This window comes from Apiospora phragmitis, assembly GCF_038363925.1.
Source record: "Apiospora phragmitis strain CBS 135458 chromosome Unknown utg000009l:1.0-1189150.0:1.0-1190623.0, whole genome shotgun sequence".
In the NCBI taxonomy this organism is placed as follows: Eukaryota; Fungi; Ascomycota; class Sordariomycetes; order Amphisphaeriales; family Apiosporaceae; genus Apiospora; species Apiospora phragmitis.
Window position 1 is genome coordinate 641500 of NW_027117408.1, and position 21574 is coordinate 663073.

General features: G+C 54.2%; 6 protein-coding genes across 6 annotated transcripts; 2 read left to right on the top strand and 4 right to left on the bottom strand.

The window, feature by feature from the left end:
• Positions 1-360: 360 nt before the first annotated feature.
• On the bottom strand, positions 361-2310 carry PG994_009704 (oligopeptide transporter; the record flags this gene model as incomplete). The annotated part of the gene is made up of 4 exons (XM_066861113.1): positions 361-402; positions 696-730; positions 803-1274; positions 1333-2310. The coding sequence occupies 4 exons, from the start codon at positions 2308-2310 to the stop codon at positions 361-363; spliced, it is 1527 nt and encodes a 508-aa protein (XP_066713283.1).
• Positions 2311-2426: 116 nt separating this feature from the next.
• On the bottom strand, positions 2427-3159 carry PG994_009705 (Oligopeptide transporter; the record flags this gene model as incomplete). The annotated part of the gene is made up of 2 exons (XM_066861114.1): positions 2427-2786; positions 2890-3159. The coding sequence occupies 2 exons, from the start codon at positions 3157-3159 to the stop codon at positions 2427-2429; spliced, it is 630 nt and encodes a 209-aa protein (XP_066713284.1).
• Positions 3160-4766: 1607 nt separating this feature from the next.
• PG994_009706 (ribonuclease T2-like protein) lies at positions 4767-5941 on the top strand (the record flags this gene model as incomplete). Its single annotated transcript, XM_066861115.1, has 3 exons — positions 4767-5140; positions 5257-5391; positions 5509-5941. The coding sequence occupies 3 exons, from the start codon at positions 4767-4769 to the stop codon at positions 5939-5941; spliced, it is 942 nt and encodes a 313-aa protein (XP_066713285.1).
• Positions 5942-11408: 5467 nt separating this feature from the next.
• Positions 11409-13608, top strand: PG994_009707 (sucrose utilization protein SUC1; the record flags this gene model as incomplete). Its single annotated transcript, XM_066861116.1, has 2 exons — positions 11409-12157; positions 12219-13608. 2 exons carry the CDS (start codon positions 11409-11411, stop codon positions 13606-13608), a joined length of 2139 nt encoding a protein of 712 aa, XP_066713286.1.
• A 2024-nt stretch (positions 13609-15632) lies between these two features.
• PG994_009708 (uncharacterized protein) lies at positions 15633-18606 on the bottom strand (the record flags this gene model as incomplete). The annotated part of the gene is made up of 2 exons (XM_066861117.1): positions 15633-16460; positions 16522-18606. The coding sequence occupies 2 exons, from the start codon at positions 18604-18606 to the stop codon at positions 15633-15635; spliced, it is 2913 nt and encodes a 970-aa protein (XP_066713287.1).
• Positions 18607-19399: 793 nt separating this feature from the next.
• On the bottom strand, positions 19400-20961 carry PG994_009709 (uncharacterized protein; the record flags this gene model as incomplete). Its single annotated transcript, XM_066861118.1, has 3 exons — positions 19400-20722; positions 20831-20893; positions 20959-20961. 3 exons carry the CDS (start codon positions 20959-20961, stop codon positions 19400-19402), a joined length of 1389 nt encoding a protein of 462 aa, XP_066713288.1.
• Between the last annotated feature and the right edge of the window lie 613 nt (positions 20962-21574).

The following is a 21574-nucleotide window of genomic DNA, read 5'->3' on the forward strand; positions in this document are numbered from 1 at the left end:
GAACTGTTACTATTTCCGAACAAAGTCAAGCGTCGGCTGGTTCGACCCGAGCAAGCTTATCGTGTCCCTGTGTAAGTCGGGGTTTCCAGTGTAACATAGAACGGTTAGGCGCCTTAAAGCCCCAGGCCGGAACGGGTATCCGTCTGCTGCTGGCTGGCCTGGGGCCCCATATTGTCTAAGTACTTAGGGGAGGGTGTGTCAGGTGTGTCTCTCACTACATGACGGTAGCTCCTAATCTCGCTACCGAAACTTGCATGGAACCGGTCAGCCTGCCAATTACTTCAATAATGTTGGGTTTTATAGTTGGTAAGAGAACTCTTCCACGCGTATTATAAGAACGCGTAAAGGCAAGATCAGTTCCTAGTCGCCGGCCTGGGTAGGGCTCAATAGTCTGCCCGGGAGCTAGGGCATAGCATCAAGCAGCTCGACACCCTTTCGAGCACGGGATTCCGATAGCAGGCTTCGTGGCTACGAGGGTAACAGTAGACATGACAAGGCTCGTCCGATGTGATCTGCTAAGGCATCTGATGCATGTGCCCCTTCTTGCAGGAACTATTGGTTGTGAATGATGGACATGGAAATGCAATCATTAGATTCATGCTGACTATGCTATAACGCTAAAACCCAAACTTCGTCACCGTCTAACACCTATCAAGGGGACAGCCCACATGAGTGCCGTACAAGTCGCCACTCACGCCACCAAGCTGTAACGCAGCTCCGACCACGCCGCCTACAGAGGATGAAAGTCAGCAAAAGTACGCTCAAGAGATGAGTATAGGGGGGAAACCACGAAAAACCTTACCAAGTCCCTCGCCAGCAATCAAGCCGGCCGCGACAGCGTAGCAGTAGAGGTCGTAGTTGGCGCGCCGCTTCTTCATCCAGAAGTGGCCGATGGTGGCCCCGAGCAGGGACGCGGAGCTGTAGACGGTCTGGGGCAGGACGAAGGCGACGCCGACGGCCATCCAGTTGGGCATGTAGGCGCGGTAGCGCTCGCGCGCACCCGAGAGCAGCGTGCGCTTGACGACGACCTGGACGACGGCGAGGCCGCCGAGCACGAGCGCGAAGATGCCCGACGACAGCGGGATGGTGATGCCCGGCTCCGTCACGGCCTGGGCGACGGCGCGCCAGGCCGCCACCGTGGGCGCCGAGAAGGCGCACGTGTCGGACGCGTTCTCGTGGATGATGCACGGGTAGGCCGTGACGAACAGGACGAAGACGCCGGGCGCCAGAAACATGGCGGCCACGGCGCCGATGGCCTGGGCGTAGAACTGCTTCTTGGGCGGCGTGCGCAACAAAAAACCCGTGCGCAGGTCCGACGTGAGCTCCTGCGACATCTCGGCCGCGCCCGACGCGATGCTGCCGGCCACGAGGGTTAATCATCTGCGCCTGGCCCGTGCTGTAGCCCTGGCCCGACGTGATGCCGCCGAAGACGAGCTGGCTGGCGTTGGCGCTCGCCGTCAGGGGCGCGATATCGGTGACGCCGGCGCCGTGGATGCCGAGGAAGGCGAAGAAGATGGCCAGGATCGAGGCCAGGATGGCGAGCCCCGCGTTGACGTTGAACTGCAGCTCCGAGATGATGCAGGCCACGATCACCATGGCGATTGTGCCGGAGCCCCAGACCCAGAGCGGCACCTGGTCCTGCGCGGTGGCGGGGTCCTCCTCGCGGAAGAGGCTCTCGCTGCGCGTCGTCGGCGCGCGCCGCGACTGGGTCTCGAACATGGCGCGGCTGCGGCCGCCCTTCTTGCGCATGAAGTCCATCGTCTTGGTGTTCTCCCACGCGTAGCGGATCGCGAGGTAGAAGATGCGCCAGTGCACCAGCAGCTCGGCGAGCGAAGTACAGACGAGCACGCACACGCCGGGCCAAAGGAACCAGTAGCGCGGCGACGTGATGTCGTCGGGCCCCGTGCCGTCGCTGAGCGAGGCGTACGTCTTGTACTCGCCCCAGCGCGCGTCGCTGGGCGCGAGGTGGCGGCCGTGGCAGATGCCGTACCGCACGAGGATGGGGCCCAGGATGCCCCAGGCGAACAGGGTGCCGCCGAAGAGGGACAGGGCCGTGTTAAGCCCCACGAGCATGCCGCTGCCGATGAAGGCGGGCGTCCACTCGAACATCCAGCCCCAGTTCTCGACGTAGATGGCCGCGTTCTGGTAGTTGCCCCAGATGAAGAACCAGGTGAAGATGTGCCAGTCGTAGAGGATGCCGACGGCGTAGTACGAGGCGACGCGCTGCGAGATGGCGGCGAGGAAGGTCCACGCGAGGACCTTCATCCGCTTCATGGCGTTGACGGCTTCGGTACCGACGACCATGTGCATCGAGTGGATAGTCAAGGCCGTCGCGGTTGCTTATATGTATACTCGAAGTATTAGTAAGTTGTTTCCATAGGCCGAAAAGGACAACGAAATACTGCAATTGGATGATGGATGGTTACTTACGCGTAGGGGAAGATGAGACGCAAGTCGCGAGCCATGTTCACGATGAAGAACTTTCGCAGTGGAATAGTAAAGCACAGTCCGAAGAAGGAACAGATGAGAGTCAACGTCAATATCCTGCCTAAGTCATCTTTCGGGTTGTCCGACATAAGGCGAAGTTGGTACATGGCAGGAAGAGCGGCAGTGAAGAGCCCTCCAAGCCCGCCCGCGCCGGCCGTCGTCGCTTGTACGATCGAGTTCTCCTGAGGTCCAAAGGGGGCGCCGAGAAAGGGGACCTTGGGGAACACCTTGGTGAGCAGCTTTATGATGCCAAAACCGAAGATGGCGCCGAACATCGAGGCTCCAAAAAGAAAACCCGTCTTAAGACCTGTAGATCCAATTCAAAAAAAGTCAGTTCTTGTTTCACTATTACACGAATAGCGACGATATTGATCGAGTCAACTAGCAAACAGAAATACATACCAAGTAGACATTAGAGGCATTCACGAGTGACCCAAGTATGATTCCGACGACGACGGCTCGCACCGTTAGGGGGTTCTCTTCGTCCGGCACGCCCTCGAGTCGGGGGAGCGGTTTGTAGAGGTCGACGATGACGGGGACGGCATCCTCCTGGGGAGTCGGGATCTTCTCATCACCTAGCGATGAGCGTGTTGTTCCTAGCTCGGCATCCTGGGCAGCACCGCTCGCGACCACAGTGGTGGCCGTAGTATCGTTGGAGATTCTCGTCGTCATCTAAGCAGATTCGTTCACGTCTTGTCGTTGGTAAGATCCTGTGATGCGGCTCAAGAAAAGATACGTAATCTACAAGCCGGACACTTTCATTAAAAGGGTGTCGGGGCAGCCACTGGGCTGTTTCTATGTACGGGGGGATCCAGCGGTTTATAAAAGGACCCGGGGTAATCTACTGAACCGGCTCCAGATTTCAAGCCTCAACAATTGCCCAGAAGTCCTAGACTGTCCCTGCAGGCTCTCGATTAGTGGCTGAAGAGCAAGGAAGTTACTGCCTTTGCCATGGACCTGAACCGAGTTTGCGTGCAGAATAGCACTGAAGGGCGATCCTTTGTGACGGCTCGGCACACCAGACCCCCACCGAAACTCCACTGCTGTCATTATAGTCCCTGCCAGTCGACGGAGATCCGGGTGAGATCCGGCTAAAACGGCACGGTTGACTCTGTTGCTGCGCTCTCGTGACAGGGTGTGTGGCTTATCGGGCGCCGTGGCACCGGCCGCATACAGTTCTACGACGTTGGTTGGCCGGCGGCAGGGCTGTACAGCCTGCCCCTTGCACAGCCCAGGACCAAGACCACAACCTCGCTATCTCCATTGTCATACATAGACATATGTGGTGAAGTATGACTTCGAAATAGTCAAGCATCTCAGCCGAATGCTTGATCTGACGAGATGCTGCTTTGCAAATCGCATCGCAGCTGAGACCTAGGTTTAAGAAGGGAAGTCATTGGTGTGGCCGCCAAGATATCGAGTCGTCGTAAGCGGTCCACCTTCCTTTGGGTTTTCAGCCCCCAACCTGCCAAGATGTGATATATAGAAAACCATCTCGCTTGATGGACAGCGAAACAGAGGATCGTTTGGGTGTATGCAAGAGACACACGGGAGAAAGACTGATGTGACTCCTGATAGGTAGATGTGCTTCCAGAAGGATTCCTGTAGCAAAGGACCTAAACACTAACAACCGCCGGCAGGCTGGGGTAGCAATCGTGGCTGAGGTTGACGATCTTATCTATTGATTCTTGGCGCTGCAGGACACTTGTCCCTGACGCGAAACTGCACCGCGCCTCTTTATGACGTTGTTTGAGGTTCGCAACACGATGGTATTGCCAGCATTCCATGGAAGAGTCGAATATGCTTGGCTGTATTCTTGGGCGTTAACTTTAGGTAACCTGACTTGATGCTAGGTCAGGAACGAACTTGTGGACTAGATTTGGATCGGGAAACCCCGAACCCGGCCAGGCGGATGAACTACCATAAGTCCCTCGGTGAACTCAATTGACTCCAGAAAGAAACACAAGTCCGGGTTTGGATTGCTTTCGCTGTTCCAGAACCATTAAGTGGTTGGTTGCCTTGGACAAAAGCAACTTGAACCGACTAACCAGCCACCAGCCACAGTCACATGGCGATCAACTGACCCTTTTAAGCCTCAAGAGGACCCTGAGAAGAGCTAAGCTCGGCAGCTGACGTCTGCCCCTCCAGCTGATTACGGAAACGTCACAGCTCCCTCAACCATACTTACCTTCTTCCTACCCCTAAACCATCCAATAAACTCCAAGCAGCTTCTTCCAGCAGAAGAAGCAGCTTCATTTTCCATCATCATCATCAGCATCATGGCACCCTCTGCATCGTTACGCTCTATTTTGGCCTATGTGGGCAACCTGATCTCGCAGGTCCCGCTCCAGCTGTCCGACGTACCGAATCCACTGGCCCCCTTCCTCGGCCCCACCGATCCTACCACCACTACCACCACTACCACCACAGCCGCCGCCGCCGTCGGCACTGGCATTGCTCCTGTCACGCCGTATATCCCATTGAGCGGAGCCCCGACGTGCCCGATCGACGGGCCGACGAGCTGCAACAACCAGACCTCGGCCGACTCGTGCTGCTTCGTCCACCCAGGCGGCCGCTTGCTGTTGACCCAGTTCTGGGACGAGGCGACACATGTAGGAGGGTCGGAGACGGATTGGACCGCACACGGGCTTTGGTACGTACTTGGGCCAGGCAAAGCTGCAGTGACACCACACCGGGGTCGTTCAGTTAAGGTTTATTCTCACCGTGGACTCATCTCTGTCTAACGTTTGATCGCTGCAATGCATATAGGCCGGATCTGTGTGATGGCTCGTACGACCAGTTCTGCGGGATGACCCCTCGCTTCAACAACATCACCGCCATCCTCAAGCACTACGAGCAGGACGAGCTTCTGGGCTACATGAGCCGTTACTGGGTTGCCAAATAGTACGTTTACCCTCTTTCCCATACCTTTTTCTCAAGCGGAGCAATATGCAGGCTTTTTATTGCCTGAGAGTATTATAGTCGGTGAACTAACGTGTCCTCTTCTCCTTTCTCTTACAGCGGCACCAACGAGCACCTCTGGGAGCACGAGTACAACAAGCACGCCACCTGCATCAACACGCTGGCGCCGGCCTGCTACGGCGACGCCTACAAGCCGGGCCTGGAGGTGGTGGACTACTTCGAGCGGGCGTTCGGGCTGTTCCGGCAGCTCGACACGTACCATGCGCTGGCGCAGTCCGGGATCGAGCCCTCATCAAGCAAGACGTTCGACCTCGAGATCATCCAGACCGTGCTCGAGCGGTTCAGCGGCGGGCGCGTCATCCTCAAGTGCGGCGGGCGCCGGCGCGACCGCCTGCACGAGGCCTGGTACGTCTACTTCGTCAAGGGCAGCCTGCAGAGCGGCCAGTTCGTGCCCGCCGGCGACAGCTTCAAGGGCGACCAGGGCAACTGCGCCAAGCGGGTCAAGTATCTGCCCAAGCGCAAGAAGTACTGAACAAAGTGCTTCTTCTAAGGGAGCGAGTGTACAAGTGTTCGTTTAGACTGTAGATGGTGGAAGCATTCACGTCACGGAGTTCGTCGGATTGATTGAGTATGTTCGGGGGTGAACCGCGAACATGACGGCACTAGATTGGAATATTACAACAGCAGACCCAGCATTTGGGCATATCAGCATCAAGCTCAGCATATGCCACTTGTCGGTGCATCCCGTCGGTGTGGCATCTTGCATTATTTCAAGGCAATGTCTGACGTTCGGGCTTGTACGAAGAGGTTTAGTACAGTGCGCTCATATGTTCTAGAATATGCCGTCTCGTGTCAGTCTCGTGCTCGTGTGACCCCGTGAATAGCTACGACCTACTACTACGTGTGGAACTAAGCGCTTACTACATCGATCAAGGCTGTGAGGCTGGTAATGAATGCAGGTGCTAGTCCTACATCAGCACGGCCCGCAGTAGGCGATTTATCTACCTAGGCATCCTTGCTCAGGAACATGAAGCGCGCGCACCTGGCGGCTCCTTGGTAAAATTGGGCTGGGCTAGGCAATCCGGAGAGGATTGCCCGAATCATCGTAGTCCGTTCTGTTCATTGGTTTCATCTTTCTCTGTTGGCAAGTTGGCATTGGCATGCATGCGTTGGGCGAGCCAGGAAGCAAGCTCGTCCAGACGGAAAGGAGCTCGGGATCGAGCTCCTGAGGGCCTGAGGTGCCGAGCTGGCGAGTGCCGGCCTAGCTTGGCTTGTTGTAACGTAATATGAGCGTATCGATCGTATCGCTAATGGGAATCGGCAGAGGCAACATTCGTACATATTATGGAACCCGCTTCCCGCCCGCCCCTTTGCTCCAGTTGTGTAGAAACACGGGATTCCGCGCAATCGGGCCGAGGATTGGACAGAGAGAGTCGACGAGAGCCTTACATACATGCTAGGAGTTACGGGGGAGGAGATTCTTGTTTAACGGTTTCCTGACTTCACCAGGCGCGCGCGCGGGGATGGCTCCGCATTATGTGGTCTCTTTTCGCTGAATAGCGCTGCAAAGTCTCGTGATTATGGCCTGGTGCAAACTTCCAACCTCAAACAATTCCCACGCAAACCTAACGATCGATCCAATGACGATGGCAAATTGAAGAAAATTCTGCATCTTCCAGTCGGTAGATGCCCATACCGACATATCTACGAGTAGGAGTCAGAGGCGTTGCTTGGCTCTTGGCAACTTGGCAACTTGGCATTTGGCCTTCGGTTCGGCAATAGAACACACTTTATGCATGTATTCCTACCACGCCACGCGAGAGCGCTTTTCTTCTTCTTCGTTCCTTCCACGCCGCCAGCCAGCAGGCCCAAGTCTCCACCGAAGTCTTATGTCGACGTGTCACCAGCTCCAGTCAGACTGTGACAGAAAAGTGTCGACTGCTGACTGCCGCGGTCGGAAAGGCGTTGCGAACCACTACATACTTGCTTTGTAGGGGTAGTCGTGGTTCACCAGCAAAAAATTGCTTGGTATGACGGAATATGCTGCAGGCCAGTTCAGCTGTTGGACGGGTGGAAAGTCAAAGTGTCTCCATGCAAAATTACTCAGCCTGTTCCTTCCTTCTTCGGTGATCGATCAACTGGGAATTGGAGAAAAGGCTGTGCTGATCTAAGCTAATATTTTGGACTTTGGGGTGAATAAACGGGCAGACCGAAAGGATAGGCACTGCGGGCGAGTCAATTGGACGCATGATAGCGAGCCGGCGCGTCGATCGCCTACCCGAACTAGCAGGTACACCAAGGAAAGACAGATGCTATTCTTGGGGTCCATGTAACGACAGGCTGGTTCAGTTTAGGTTCAGCTCAGCTCGCACAAGCACAATCCGGCGACCCTAAATTCGATCGAGTGAGTCCTGGATCAACATGCCGTTCTCACCATTCACGCTTCACCACTCACTCCCTTCTAGACTGCTCGAGAGCCACTCTCGCTGTTGCGTTTCGATGCAGCTCGATGCAGCTGTGGGTGAGCAGAGCCCGGAGTTTGCGATATACCGATTAGATTCGTACGATATGCAAACGTGGTATGAGATATGTGGCTAAAGCTTGACCCTCGGAAAAATGGGATTTGCAAACCAAGATCCATGATTGCCGCAATTCCATGGTCTGGACAGTGGGTCACGTGTAAGAGAACAGGACAGACTGAACCAGACGGCCAGAAATAAACGAACGATCAGGTATCGAAAGTCGCTGGCTCGGAACACACGGCAGCATCTCCACTGCGGAAATGGAGTCGCGCCTTGGCTACCGTAGTCGACAGTCGACCATCTCCAGGGTTGCTAACTGCTAACAGCAAAATATCCGTCATCTGAACTGCCGGCCAATCAAGAACACAGTCCCGAGCGTACAGTGACTAAGTAGGCACTGCTGACTGCACTGCGTACCTCCGTTTCATTTCGTGATGCACACCCTAACGCAGCCTAACGTGCAATTCAGCCTAGCTTCATGCAATGGAAGGAATTCATAAACATTTGGAATCTGGGCAGGACTTCTTTCCACGCTTCTCCCGCCACACCGTTTCTGGTCCGGCCGTTTATTCGTTCGCGCTGGTCATTTTGCGCCCGTACATTAAGTAATGCACAACGTAGTCGCACAAACTCTGCAGCCTACCCTACCAGGCCTGCCGCATACGTGCTGCGCCATACGTGTGTGTGCGTTTACGAATTGATCCCAATGGCTGCAATATAACGGGAGAGATCGTTTCCCCAAACCGATACCTACTTACGCCCGAGCTGCCACTTTTAGTTAAGCTTGTTTTTTTCCAGCGCGGAATTGAGTCCTTGCGCGCACAGGCGCTCGTCATTTGTCGAGAACTGGCTAGCATAGTCTATGCGGTATGCTGGATACTGTGCGCACATACCAGATACTCATCAATCCCAATCTGCCATGCTAGTTGGCTGGAGTCTGAAACCACGACTTTGCCATGCCATTATTAGACGGCGGACCAGCGGACCATCCAAATGCCTGCGACTAGTGTCAAGCCATCTAATATAGTCCAACAGCATCTACCAATTTGGTCATTTGGAAGAATGTCATCAGCACGGGCATACGGCATGCTACCTATCTTGTTAGGTCCAGCCGTGTGTCTGCCTTACTTCGGATCAGAGCAGTTTCGGCTGTCGACCGAGTGCCTGGCTTATGCTTGTTCGCCAGGATGCTAGGTTTAGAGAAAGAAACAATAGAAGGAGCATGTTGCTGATCGTTTCTCGTTGACAGTAACTATTGAAATAGTCTGCTGCCAATAATACACGGTTCCAGGGGAGAGTTCCCAGGCTTGCTAATGTCTGAAGATAGTTTCTGGGCTGGCGCGCTATAAAATGCAGAACATTGGTAGCCAAGCCCCCCATATCTTGCCAGCAAGCCGTCCGCTGGTTATGCGGTGTGCAGGGTCTTCCAATCCTTCCGACCAAATGAGGAACTATAGGAGTAAGGCATATTGAACAGATACGAAAGGATTTTATCACATCCCGAACCGAAGTTGCAAGCAAAACAAAAACAGTAGCTGTTCCAAGGTAAGATTGACTGCTGCCAATATCGCCCGACTGCTGATTTCTCTGGTGACCTGTCACACCGTTAGAACTCCGACCCCCGATCTCCGCATCCGCACGGAAGGTGTGCAATATGTACAGTTAGGTGTGTGCAAATATCTGTGGTAGGAAATGGGTGATGGCTGCTTGTAGACCCCCCCCTGTCAGTCAGAGTCAGTTCTGCCAGCACAGTAGCGGACTCGACCTTCCAGCACGGAGCCAGGGAGGGCACAGAGGCGTTCCTATTCCGAATACCTGCACATACCTCCTGGCTGCATTTCCGGCTCTCATTGGATTGCACTGGCTGACCTACCTGTCTTGGCCTGTCAACCTTGATGCAGTACCACATACAACGTTGCGGCTGGCAGGCATTCGTTCACACACAAACACAGCCGTGAAATGAATTGCGAGTATTACCTTCAGTCAGCCATTGGTATGGGTAATCTCAGCTCCCCAAGCCACGGCCATTCCCAACTACAGGCAGATGTATCGCAGACTTGTTTTCCCCAGTATACAACCAAGCCCATCGTAGTAACGGCTCCCCGATGGCATGAGCAAGGAGTTCCGCAACGTACGATCGCTCCCCTCTCTCTCCCATTTCATCACTCAACTCTCCCCAGCCATTGTATGGAGAGAGGCGGTCCTGAGGCGGGCATAAACAAGTTTCCCGGCTAGCATCTTAGTCTCGAGTAGTGAAGTCGCAGTGGCTTGCCTTTGCGTTGTACTTCTGTACAGTAGCGCAGAAACAGTTGGCGTCTAGGTTACTGCAGCGGTGGTGCAGTATGTAGTTAGTTGTAGGCGTGCCCATTTTGCTATTATTATTATTCATCGATGTGTCTGCGTGCCGGTTTTTTCTCCTCCTCCTCCCTCCCTGCCTCTCTCCAGTAATCCACCACCCTCGCAGCCCACTCTCCCACTCTGGTACTCCCATTCGTCCGCCGTCACCCCTGGTCGGTCCTAGGACTAAGCCGCCGCTAGCGTCCCCAGTGCGTGAAGTTCGGGTGGGCGCTGTGGATGTGTGCGCCGCGCCTTTCCTTTTCCTTCCTCATTTCGCCCTGGGCAGCTGGGGCCTGGCACACCAGCACATCTACACACACACCACGCAACGCACATACTACCACCCGGGCAAGTGACACCACACGACTGCCACTAGCAGCTAGGACCAGACCAGCCCGAGGTAGTTCATCTTCTCCATTCTCCTCCCCCTGTCCACACTCCCTTCTCTCTCTCCCTTCCCCCTTCATCCACTTCTTGTCTTGCCTTGTTGCGTGGTTGTCGTGCCAGACTTTGACCTTGTCACGATAGTCGCTCATTTCTCCCCTCCCAAAAAGATCAGGCTGCTGCCAAAAGCCCTTGTTTTCCCCCGACGTACATCTGAAACGAGTATACGACACTCGAGATTATTGAAGAAGGGAGAGATAACCGAAGATCCCCTTCGACTTTCTTTTCTCTGCGATTTGGTGTCGGCACACCCAACCGAACCCCCGGACTGAATCCCCCGCGTTTCCTAATTGATTTCTCGCTCCTCCGCCTTTCTCACCACGACGGGCCGATTAACGAAGCGTGACAATCTCTCCTTCCCAATTCAATCCATTTTCCAACGTCCACTCCGCAAAATCCGGTCGTGGAGTGTGCCCGGCGCTGTTACCTCCACAAAGCCTATTATCGTGCCGTGCCCTGCAATCTATCCGTGCGAAAGGCATCATCAACACCTTTCCTAGTCACCAATCGACCCGAGTCCAAACGACATCCACCTGCCGTCTCTAGATTTCAACTATCTAGACCGGCATCATCTCAGCAGTCGGCAACATGTCGACCGCTGTGAAAAGAGCGTAAGTAACAAATGACCCGCGCGCTGGTTGCATCTGGTTGGGGCCCGGTTTGGTGGCTAACGTGATATTCTCTCTATTAGGTGCGATGCTTGTCATCGCCGCAAAAGTTAAATGTGACGGCATCAACCCGTGCCGCAATTGCTCGTCAGCACAATTAACCTGCACCTACAATGCCATTCCTCAGAAGAAGGGACCGAAGGGATCCAGGGCGAAGGTCATCAGCGAGTTGCGCGAAACACAGCGCGCCACCAGTCTCTCAGCAAAAGTCCAGAGCCGCCTGAACGGCATCAACAGCCCGCCATGCACACCGTCGCTGCAGCCCAATACTGGGCTACTGTCGAACGAACTGATCAAAGAGAGCATCGAGTTCTTCTTCGCACACATGTACCCGACGATGCCGATCCTGAACCGCCAAAGGTTGGAGCAGCAGTCGCTATACATGGACCAAAGTCTCGACACGTACACACTACTCACCTCTTTATGCGCCTTCGTGCTTCTGCAGCCTGGCATGGTCATGCCCGGCAACGATCCACTTTTCGAACATCCCGGCGCCAACATTACGTCGAGTCACCTGCTTCTGGAAGAAGCCATGCGCGTACGGAAGGGATACGACTATACGGAATCCCCGACACTCAATACTCTCTGCACAAGCTATTTCATCTTCGGATGTTACTATGCTCTAGAGATGCATGAGAAGGCTTGGTACCATCTCCGAGAAGCCGCCACGCTGGCACACATGGGCGGTATGACCCAGGAAGAGAAATTTATGCAGTTTGATGGTATCGAGTCGTCAAGGCGGCGGCGCCTATACTGGCTCGTCTTTGTTGCCGAAAGGTTGGTTGCTCACCCATCCCATTGCTCACTATATAACGGTTTTGCTGACCTTTGATTCCAGGGCATACGCACTCAAATATAACCGACCTCTGTCTCTCCCGACTGCAATAAATCCACCGACGATGAATGACGATCCTTCAGATCCTTTAGCTCATCAGCTAAACGGATTCATCATGATGGTCAACCTCTTCCGGCCGTTCGACGATGCGTTCATGCTGTTCTGGAACAAGACACGCAATGAGTGCTCGCCGTCCTACTTGGGGGCCCTTCAGAAACAGGCCTCGGAGATGAACTCGCCTTACATGAATGGAGATTCTCAGATTGGCGATATGCGCACCAACCAGCAATGGATGAAGACGGTCACCTGGCACCTCAGCATGCAAAGCGGATGTGTGCCTCCGAACAGCGAGGATATGTCGTATCAGTATCCCCTGGACGTCTCCCGAGATTTGATGTCCATTACTTCGCAGTTCTCCACCCAGAGCACCGACGTACTCGGTGTGCCTTTGGTGGCGAAGCTGATGGAAATTGCTTGCGCGTTGACCGATGTGCTAGCCTTGCAGCCATCGTCCGGAGATCCTTTCAGCATTGGACCCCAGCAGCACCTTCAGGCGCTACTGCAGCTTGTCTCGATCCTCCGAGGAGGCCAGCACCACTTCCTTCCTCTGCTTCTCAGCAAAGTGCACGATATCCTGCCCAGGCTCGCCAATCCCATGTTGCAACGGGTGCCCGAGAACATTTGCAACATCGACATCTTTGATGGATTCGGCAACGCCGGCATGGCTCAACCGCCCGTCATGACAGACTTCAAGGCTGAGCAGTTCAAGTCGGAACCATACACGCCTGCCCCGGTGCCGCGGATCGACGAGATGGGCACTGATTCGGGAAGCTCGACTGGCGCTCCTGCTGGAACTGAGATGAGCTCGCCATTCCCTATGGCCAACTCACCCGCCGTCGTGTCGCCCGGCATGGATTATCCCCACAATCAAAACCATATGAACGGATTTAACTCCATGCAGGATATGGTGATGAACCCCTTGGGGCAAGGCCAGCAGGCTTCCATCAACCAGTCGGCTCCGGTCACTACTCAAGCTGAACAGCAACATAGCGGCTTCCAGTCGCAGAGTATTCCAGCAAACCACAACATTCATGGCCAGATGCCTCATCTGAACCAGAACATGACTCAAGCTCAGGGCATCGGAGGGATAAGTCACCGGCCACAGGGCTCGAGCCATAATCCATCATATAATCACATGATGATGAGCAGTATTCTCAATCGGCAACCCCCTCAGAGGACGAACAGTTTCTCGATGCACCAACAAACACCGCAAGTGCCTCGGACCGTAGCCGACTTCCATGCGTTACAAAGAACCACGTCGGACAACGTCACGATGAGTGGCATGGGATTGAACCAAATGGGATCCGATATGGATTTCAGTGGCCTGAGGTAGCATACTGAAGGGCAGCTGTTTTATCTACCACGACCATCTACCCTCTTGTTGCTTCGATTTACTCTTGTATATACTTAAGACATGGCCATTCTCTCCTCCTGGCTGGGGCTCGTTGCATTGGGAACCATATTACGCCAAAGACTATTAATTTCGACAAGCGGTCGAAAACCAAAACTACGTTTGTTTCAAAAAGAGCTGGAAAAAGATTAGGGGGTACACAGCAAGCAAAATGGGATTTTTTCGAATAATGATTCAAAGCATGGACTTCAACGGTCTACTGGGTAAGTATTCTTCGTTCAGGGAACTGGGAGGCAAATGGCGTTTCGGCGACGACTGGTGTTATGGCGACCAGAAAGAAATTTTCATCCGCGGACACTGCAGTCGCGCCCCTTTTATTTTTACGACATACCAGGAGTAGGATAAAGAAAGGCAACCGAGAGAGGTCTCGCAGGATTTGAGAGCGTTCTGTTGTATGATTCAGCGCTATCTAGAAATGCCTCACCATTATAGCTTATTAGAACATCTTCACAAACCATGTATGGTTTCTTCTACCTTGATCTGTCCATCTGCGAAAGTGTTATTATGTCTTGAACTGCATGTAGTGACTGAAAGAGCAATGTGCTAAGTATGGACAGGCATCCCTCTCTGCTGTGTGGCCTGGATGGACCCAGGAGGCTGATACAACCTTTTGGTGCAACGTTTCTTCCATGTTGTTTGGCTGAAGTCCAGTCAGTATTCAACAGTGGGCTATCTACCCCATCTAGTAAAACATATGGCCATTGAGCACTCTTCGTTTCTGGCCGTTACTCCAAGTTAGAGCCGGTTCTATTGCTATTGGGCACGGCATGATTATTTCACACTGAAATTTATTATTTGGGAGTTGAAACTCATTGCGGTATGGAGTTGACCGAACACACCTCCACCCAATCTCTTCCTTTGTTGAACCTTGTTATATGTATGTATATACTTATCTGACATAGTCCATCGACATTCAATCCAGAGGGAATTGAAGTTAGAGGTTGTGCAACCTTCATGTGCTAGTTCCCTGTAGCGAACGGGGGTGCGTTCCAAAGCCATCATCAACAAGGCGCGCGAAGTGAGCACGTACGCGCCACACGTGCTCGGCAAATGAAATGGGAAAAGCCCCAGTAGGGAAATTAGTGATATCAGCCGGCTAGACGGCCATATTCAGGAATCTTGGAGAGTACCTTACCTAGGTACGCTACTCCGATGCTGGTGCTGGTGCTGGTGCTGTTGTCGCATCTCCCGCTCCGTATGTGGTAAAATGCAGCTTTGTGGTTCCATTACATGGCGAGAGGGGGCAGGACGCCGGCATCGCCGCTTCAATGGGTGTGTGTTGAGGAAAAACACTCTGGCTGTAGAACACCATCTCGGTTTGGTCGCGCGGCCAGTGTTGCAGAATAAAGACTTGAATAGTCCATACCATAGCCATGGGACGATCTTCATCGAGAATACAACAGCGCAACCGGCAGCTTGGGAGGCATAAACCTCAGGGACCTTATGTATTAGGTCTCGATTGCGCCACATCACTTGAGTTCTCATCTGAAGTTGCCAGAATACGAATTGTAGTCTCAGGGGTTAGCTGGGCGTAAACGAAAATGGCATCTAACACTGTATTTGTGTATGTTCTATCACGCATGGTCATAATGAGTTCATTCATATTGGAGATTTCAAGGGCATACTTCCGACCACAGAATTTTCAATTCTGACACGAAACGCAACGACTTGATTATACAAGTATTACATTAACTCTGTCATCACCGAAACAATGCATTTTGACGTATCGAACGAGTCCAGATTGATCTTTTCCAGCAACCTTTATTCATCTATATTCATATCTCCTGAACATGCGTGTATGAGATCCCCATCTTAGCTGCGTGCCCTCTCTCGCTTACTCCCTTTCTCTCCCCGCTTTTCTCTCCTTTCCTCGCTAACTATTCTATCGAGCTCGCCGCACACAAGCTCACTATCCTATCTCTGCCAGTAAGTACCCAAGTAAGTACTTAAGCAAAGTCGACCTCCCAATCCGCACCAACCCGGACGCCCAAACGGCCCAAGACAGCAAACGCCGCCCGCCCGCCCTCGGCCTTGTAGAAGTCGAGCTGGACGCTGTGCGTCTTGCCCTCGGACGTGACGGGCACCTCCGTCTTGCCCTCCCATGACGAGGGGGCGCCGACCAGGACGATCTTGTTGAAGCTGACGTCGCGGAACTTCTTCATCCAGTCGCCCTCCTTGCCCTCGGCGGACTTGGAAGCCGCCTCCGACGTGAGCAGCAGCTGCTTGTACTCGAAGACGCGGTGGATGAACTGGCCCTTCTCAAACTCGAAGCTGTCGCCGTCATCGACGTACAGCTCGCCCTTGGCGGACCCGTCCTTGCCGACGACCGCGACCAGGGTGTAGTCGTCGAACTTCATCAGCTGCGTGGACCGGCGCGGGATGTCGCGGCGCGGGAAGATGTGGCCGCCGCGCATGAGGACGGGGATGGTCTCGATGGGCGCCGACACGGAGACGGACTTGCCCTTGTGCGTCGAGAGCTTGTGGTAGGTGAAGTAGTCGTAGTAGTGCTCGTCGTCGGGGATGTAGACTTTGGTGTCAAACTTGTCCTTCTCGACGATGGGCTTGACGAGCAGACCGGTCGAGCCTACGAAGAACTGGTCGTCCACGGCGAAACCGGACTCCTCGCTGGGGTGGGTCCAATATATGGGACGGATGATGGGGCTGCCGTCCTGGTTGGCGTGGAAGAAGGCCGTGTACCAAGACGGCATAAGGCTATAGCGGAGACGCAGAGCGGCCGTGATGATAGAGCGGTGGGGCTCAGAAGCCATGTACGGCTCGCGGCGGCGAGCGTCAATGTGAGCGTGGCCACGGAAGAAAAGGATAGAAGGCACCGGCCTGGTACCATCTGGTCTGCAGCTCAATCTCGGGGTTGCCGAAGAAACCACCGACATCAGCCCCGGAGAAGGGGAAGCCGGCGATACCCTGGGCAAGAATCATGGGCACAGCCGCACCGAGGTGGTCCCAGCTAGCCTGGTTGTCTCCTGTCCACATGGCGCCCAGTCGCTGAGAGCCAGCAAAGAAGGAACGGGTAAGAACGAATGGTCGTCGCATCTCGCCCTTCTTGCGGCTAACGATAGCCTCCCAAGTAGCGTTGTGGAAAGTCATGCCGTTGATGTTGTGAACATCGCGGTGCTCCCAGTTCCCGTGATGCAAGTTGTCCTTGGGCATCGTGACCTCAGGGCCGTTGAAAACCGAGGGCTCGTTCATGTCGTTCCAGATATATGTGTTCTCCATGGTACCCTTGAAGTAGTCATACTTGAAGAGCGAGGTCCACCACTTGATGGCTTCTGGGCTGAATGCGTCGAGCCACATGGATGACCCAGGCCAGCACCATCCGTCGAAGTCCTTGTCGTCCTTGTTCTTGACAGCCAAACCCTTGTTCTTCATGTCGGAAATCACCGGGTAGCCATCCACGTTCTTGATATGGGGATCAATGATGGTCACCAGCTTCCGGCCGTGTTCATCCAACTGCTTGCCCATGGATATCGGGTCCTTGAACATGTCAGGGTCCCAAGTGAAGTACTTCTTCTCGTGCGTGTACTCAATGTCGAGCCAGATGACATCATAGGGGATGTTGAACTTGTCCATCTTGCGATCGACCTCTTTAACGTCATCGTCCGAGACATAGTTCCAGCGGCACTGATGGTAGCCAAGCGAGAACTCGGCCGGCAGGGCCGTGGTGCCAGTCAGCTCGGCATAGTTCTTGCTGATGTCCTTGGGGGTGGGGCCGAGGAAGACGAAGACATCCATGATACCAGACTCGGAGATCCAGTGGGTATTGGTGTTGACCTTGGAGCTGCCACCGAGACTCAGAGGGTTCTTCGATTGCTTGGCCTTGGTAACATCAATCCAAGTCTCGGCGCCGTTCAGCCAGAAGACACCAACGGTGGAGTCCTTTCGCTGGGCCTGCATGAACGGAATCGCTCCGTAGAGCGTCATGGGGCTGTCCAGGACGTACTCGAAGACATCGGCGTTGTACAGGCGGTAGGGCTCCTCGTAGTTGCCCTCGCCACCCCGTGTCTCCTTGAGTGACAGGGGGCCGGCGTGCTCAGGAATACCATAGACATACTCGTAACCTGGGAAGGTAATGTCGAGAGCAACGCTTTCAGGGCCGCGAGGCTTGGTGTCCGTATTGCCACCAAAGCTCTCGTCCCACCATGTGCTTTCGTCCAGGTGAGCTGGAACCTCTTCCTTCTTTTGCTCTTCCTCTTCCTTCTTCTCCTCGCCCTCTTGTTGGCCTTCTTCGCCCTCCTTCTTCTCGGGCGCGGGCTTGTCGACCTTGGGTCTCCAGTGCTCCATGTTCATCAGCCCACGGTCGTTGAACTTGACCTGCGTGGTGCCATCGCGCTTGAAGTCGATGGCGAAGGGCTCAAACTGGATGATGGCCTCAAAGGCGGACTCGGGCCCGTACTTGATGGTGACGCCCGTCTTGTCCTCGTGGGTGATCTTGGCGTCCGGATCCAGCGTCAGGCCGCCGACAATGGCCCACTTCTCGGCCTCGTTGTACCGCTCCTGGCGGGCCTTGCTGCCGTGCCGGAGCTCGATGCTCTTGGACTTGCGCTTCTCCTCGTCGACGGTGACGCGGGCCGTGCCCGACTTGAGGAAGGACACGGTGAGGGGTAGGTTGACGGTGGTGCCCTGGTCGTCGATGGTCTTGAGGATGGTGGCTTCGAACTGGCCATCCTTCAGAGAGGCGGAGGAAGAGCCTTCGCCCGAGAGGATCTTGTAGGGAGCTTGCCAGGTAGACTGGGCAATGGCGTGGTCGGCGTAGGCACGGTTACGCTTGCAGAAGCCGGACTGGTGACATTTCTTGAAATCGTTCTCTTTCACCAAGACGACCGGCGTGAAGAGCGAGCAGAGAACGGAGAGGAGGCAGAGATAGGCCGTCCAGCTCGAGGACAGCGGACCGGGGCTCTTCATTCTGGGTGGTTTGTACCCCAACGTGGGGATGTAGTCAATTGAATCGTTGCTTTCTGTGAGCTAAAGAAAACAGAGCATAAGGGAAGGAAATAGTTCCAGGGGCTGACTGGGTTTCTTCTAAATGGAAACCAGCCAATTGATCCCGTCGTAAAAAGGCATGCGGGATCGCAGGTCCTTGTTGATGATAGAAGCAATCGAGCAAAGCGAGCGAGCAGCTTGAAGTTCATAACAACAGCTTAGCTGGCCGAATCCGTGGAGCTACCAATCAAGCAGGGGTCTGCCCGGGTCCCCGCATCAGGAGCCCGCACTCTAACCACCGCCCATCGACTGCTAGCTCCAGCGTCCAGGCGTCGTCATTCTTTGGGGGAAACCCCTGCATTACTTAGCATTATCTTCGTCCAACGTCAGTCTAATAGTCTATCGGATTGATATAAGCCAGTTGGTATCTAACAGCTTATCCTAACTGGTTTAATACCTTTTACGCAGAGGAATAGTTCGAGCTTTCCGGGTGCTTTCAAGAGCTTCAAGATGACTGAAACGGCTAGTAGGCTACCTACGTAGGTACAAATGCTTGGTAGGGATGAGGCCCTGATCGCATTACTTGTTTAGCAAATTTAGATGCCAATCATGTCTATTATCATGTCACTCCTTAGCCAGTCGACATGAGGTAATCAAACAATGTTCATGGACGACATCAGAACCCATTGCTCTATTCACCAACTCCCGCAACAACAACTACTTGATTGCCAACTCTCTAGGCTATGGTACATAAGGTGGGCAGGCGGAAAGTCGATTACAAGTACAGGCCTTCGGGCTCTCCTTCCTGCTTGGTCCGCAGCACCCGCTCACGGGCAGCTCGGAAATCCGCCATCTGCACCCGCATACGCCGCTCTCTCAGCGCCAGGAGACCGGCTTCCGAGCAGATGGCCTTGATGTCGGCACCGGACAAGTCATCCTTCTGGGAAATGAACTCGTCCAAGTCCACATCGTCGTTCAGGCTCATCTTCGACGTGTGTAGGGTGAAAATCTTGCGCTTTGTGTTCTGGTCGGGGTTCTCAAAGAGAATCTTACGATCGATTCGTCCAGGTCGAATCAGGGCCGGGTCGAGAGTGTCGATCTTGTTCGTGGCCATGATAACCTTCACATCACCGCGGTCATCGAAACCATCCAGCTGGTTAAGCAGCTCCAACATGGTTCGTTGCACCTCACGCTCACCACCCGATGTCGAGTCGTAACGTTTTGTACCGATGGCGTCGATCTCATCAATGAAGACAATAGAGGGCGCGTTCTCACCAGCGACCTGGAAGAGCTGTCGCACAAGTCTCGGTCCATCACCAAGATACTTCTGAATCAGCTCGGAACCGACAATACGCAGGAATGTTGCAGACGTCTGGTTGGCAACAGCCTTGGCAAGCAGCGTCTTTCCGGTACCGGGAGCACCGTACAGAATGACACCCTTGGGGGGCTTGATACCCATCTCCTCGTACAGCTCGGGGTGCATCAGTGGCAGCTCCACCGACTCTCGGACTTCCTGGATCTGCTGCTCCAATCCACCGATATCAGCGTACGACTCGGTCGGCGCCTTGTCGAGCTTCATGACGTTGACGGCGGGATCTGTGTCATCAGTAAGAACGCCGACGATAGAGACGCTCTTGTGATGCAGCAGCACCGAAGCACCGGGCTCCAGCAGGTCCTTGTCGACGAAGCTCATGATGCTGACGTAGTACTCGGGGCCTGTGGTGCTAGAAACGATGGCGTGGTCATCGTCAATCATCTCCTCGAGGGTGCCAACGCCCATGGGGCTGCCACGCATGTCGTCTACACGGCCACGCTCATCGGCGTTGCGGTCGGTGCCGGCATCGAGATCGGACACAGGAGGGCCCGAGTTGTCCTTGGCGGCCTTGGCCTTGCGTAGGCGCTCCTGGTTCTCGACATATTCCTCTTCGAGCAGTAGGTGATCGTGGATACGTTGCATGCGTAGTAAGCGCAACTTGCATCGACTCGTCGGGTAGATGGCAGGCAGCTTGGCAGAGGCCGAGGCACCAGCTTGCTTTCTCTTCTTGCGACCGACGCGGGTGGTAGGTCGTGGCGGAGGCTCGTACTTGGGCTTCTCCTTCTGTTGGTAGCAAGGGCATGTCAGTAAAGGTAAGTAACGAACGAATAAGCCCACCCTATGTTTTGACGAGTGCTGTAGAGTGTAGATGGAGTTTAGTAGAGAACATACCTTCTTGTCCTTGTCCTGGTTTCCATCGGGGCCACCGCCTCCCATGCCCGACTGGTTCTGACCCTGTGATAAGAGTGTCAGTGAATGAATGACGAAAGCGACTGGCAGGTACGGTGTTCCAAGCTTACCATCTTGTTCTTGCGATGTCCCAATCAAGAGATGCAATCTATTGCTGTGGTCGATTGGAGCAATAAGCAACAAGATGCGCTTGATGTTGGCGCAGACTGATGTATGGTTGGTGGTGATGTGGATGTTGATGTTGTTTGATGGATGCGGACGAGGCAAGGCTAGGGCTTACTCTTCCGACCTCAGACCCTCAGCTTCCTTCCCTTTCGGAGGTGCGCTGCGTTGTCATCAGGCGTCAGAGGGACGCGCGATTGCAGGTAGCAGCTGGCTGACATAAGCATTTGGCCCGAGCTCGAGCTGGCAGGCTTAGGCAGGGTACAACGGTACATGCTTCTACTGGACTCGTGCACTCAACGCTGGCTACAAGTACGAAACAATGAATAATATAGTGTAGGCTTACCTAGACCTTGATGATGGTATTTGAGATTTACTGGACTTGGGGAGTTGGTCAGGCCATCATTAATGCTACTGGTTTTACTTGGGTAGAAGCTGAGCTTTACTCGACCTTGACATGTGCCTAGCTGGACTTAAATCACCCCAGCCGTCCGTCTACATCTCATTCAGGCGAGAGTACATGTCCACCATCGAAGATTTGACGCAGTTCTATTTGTGTGATAT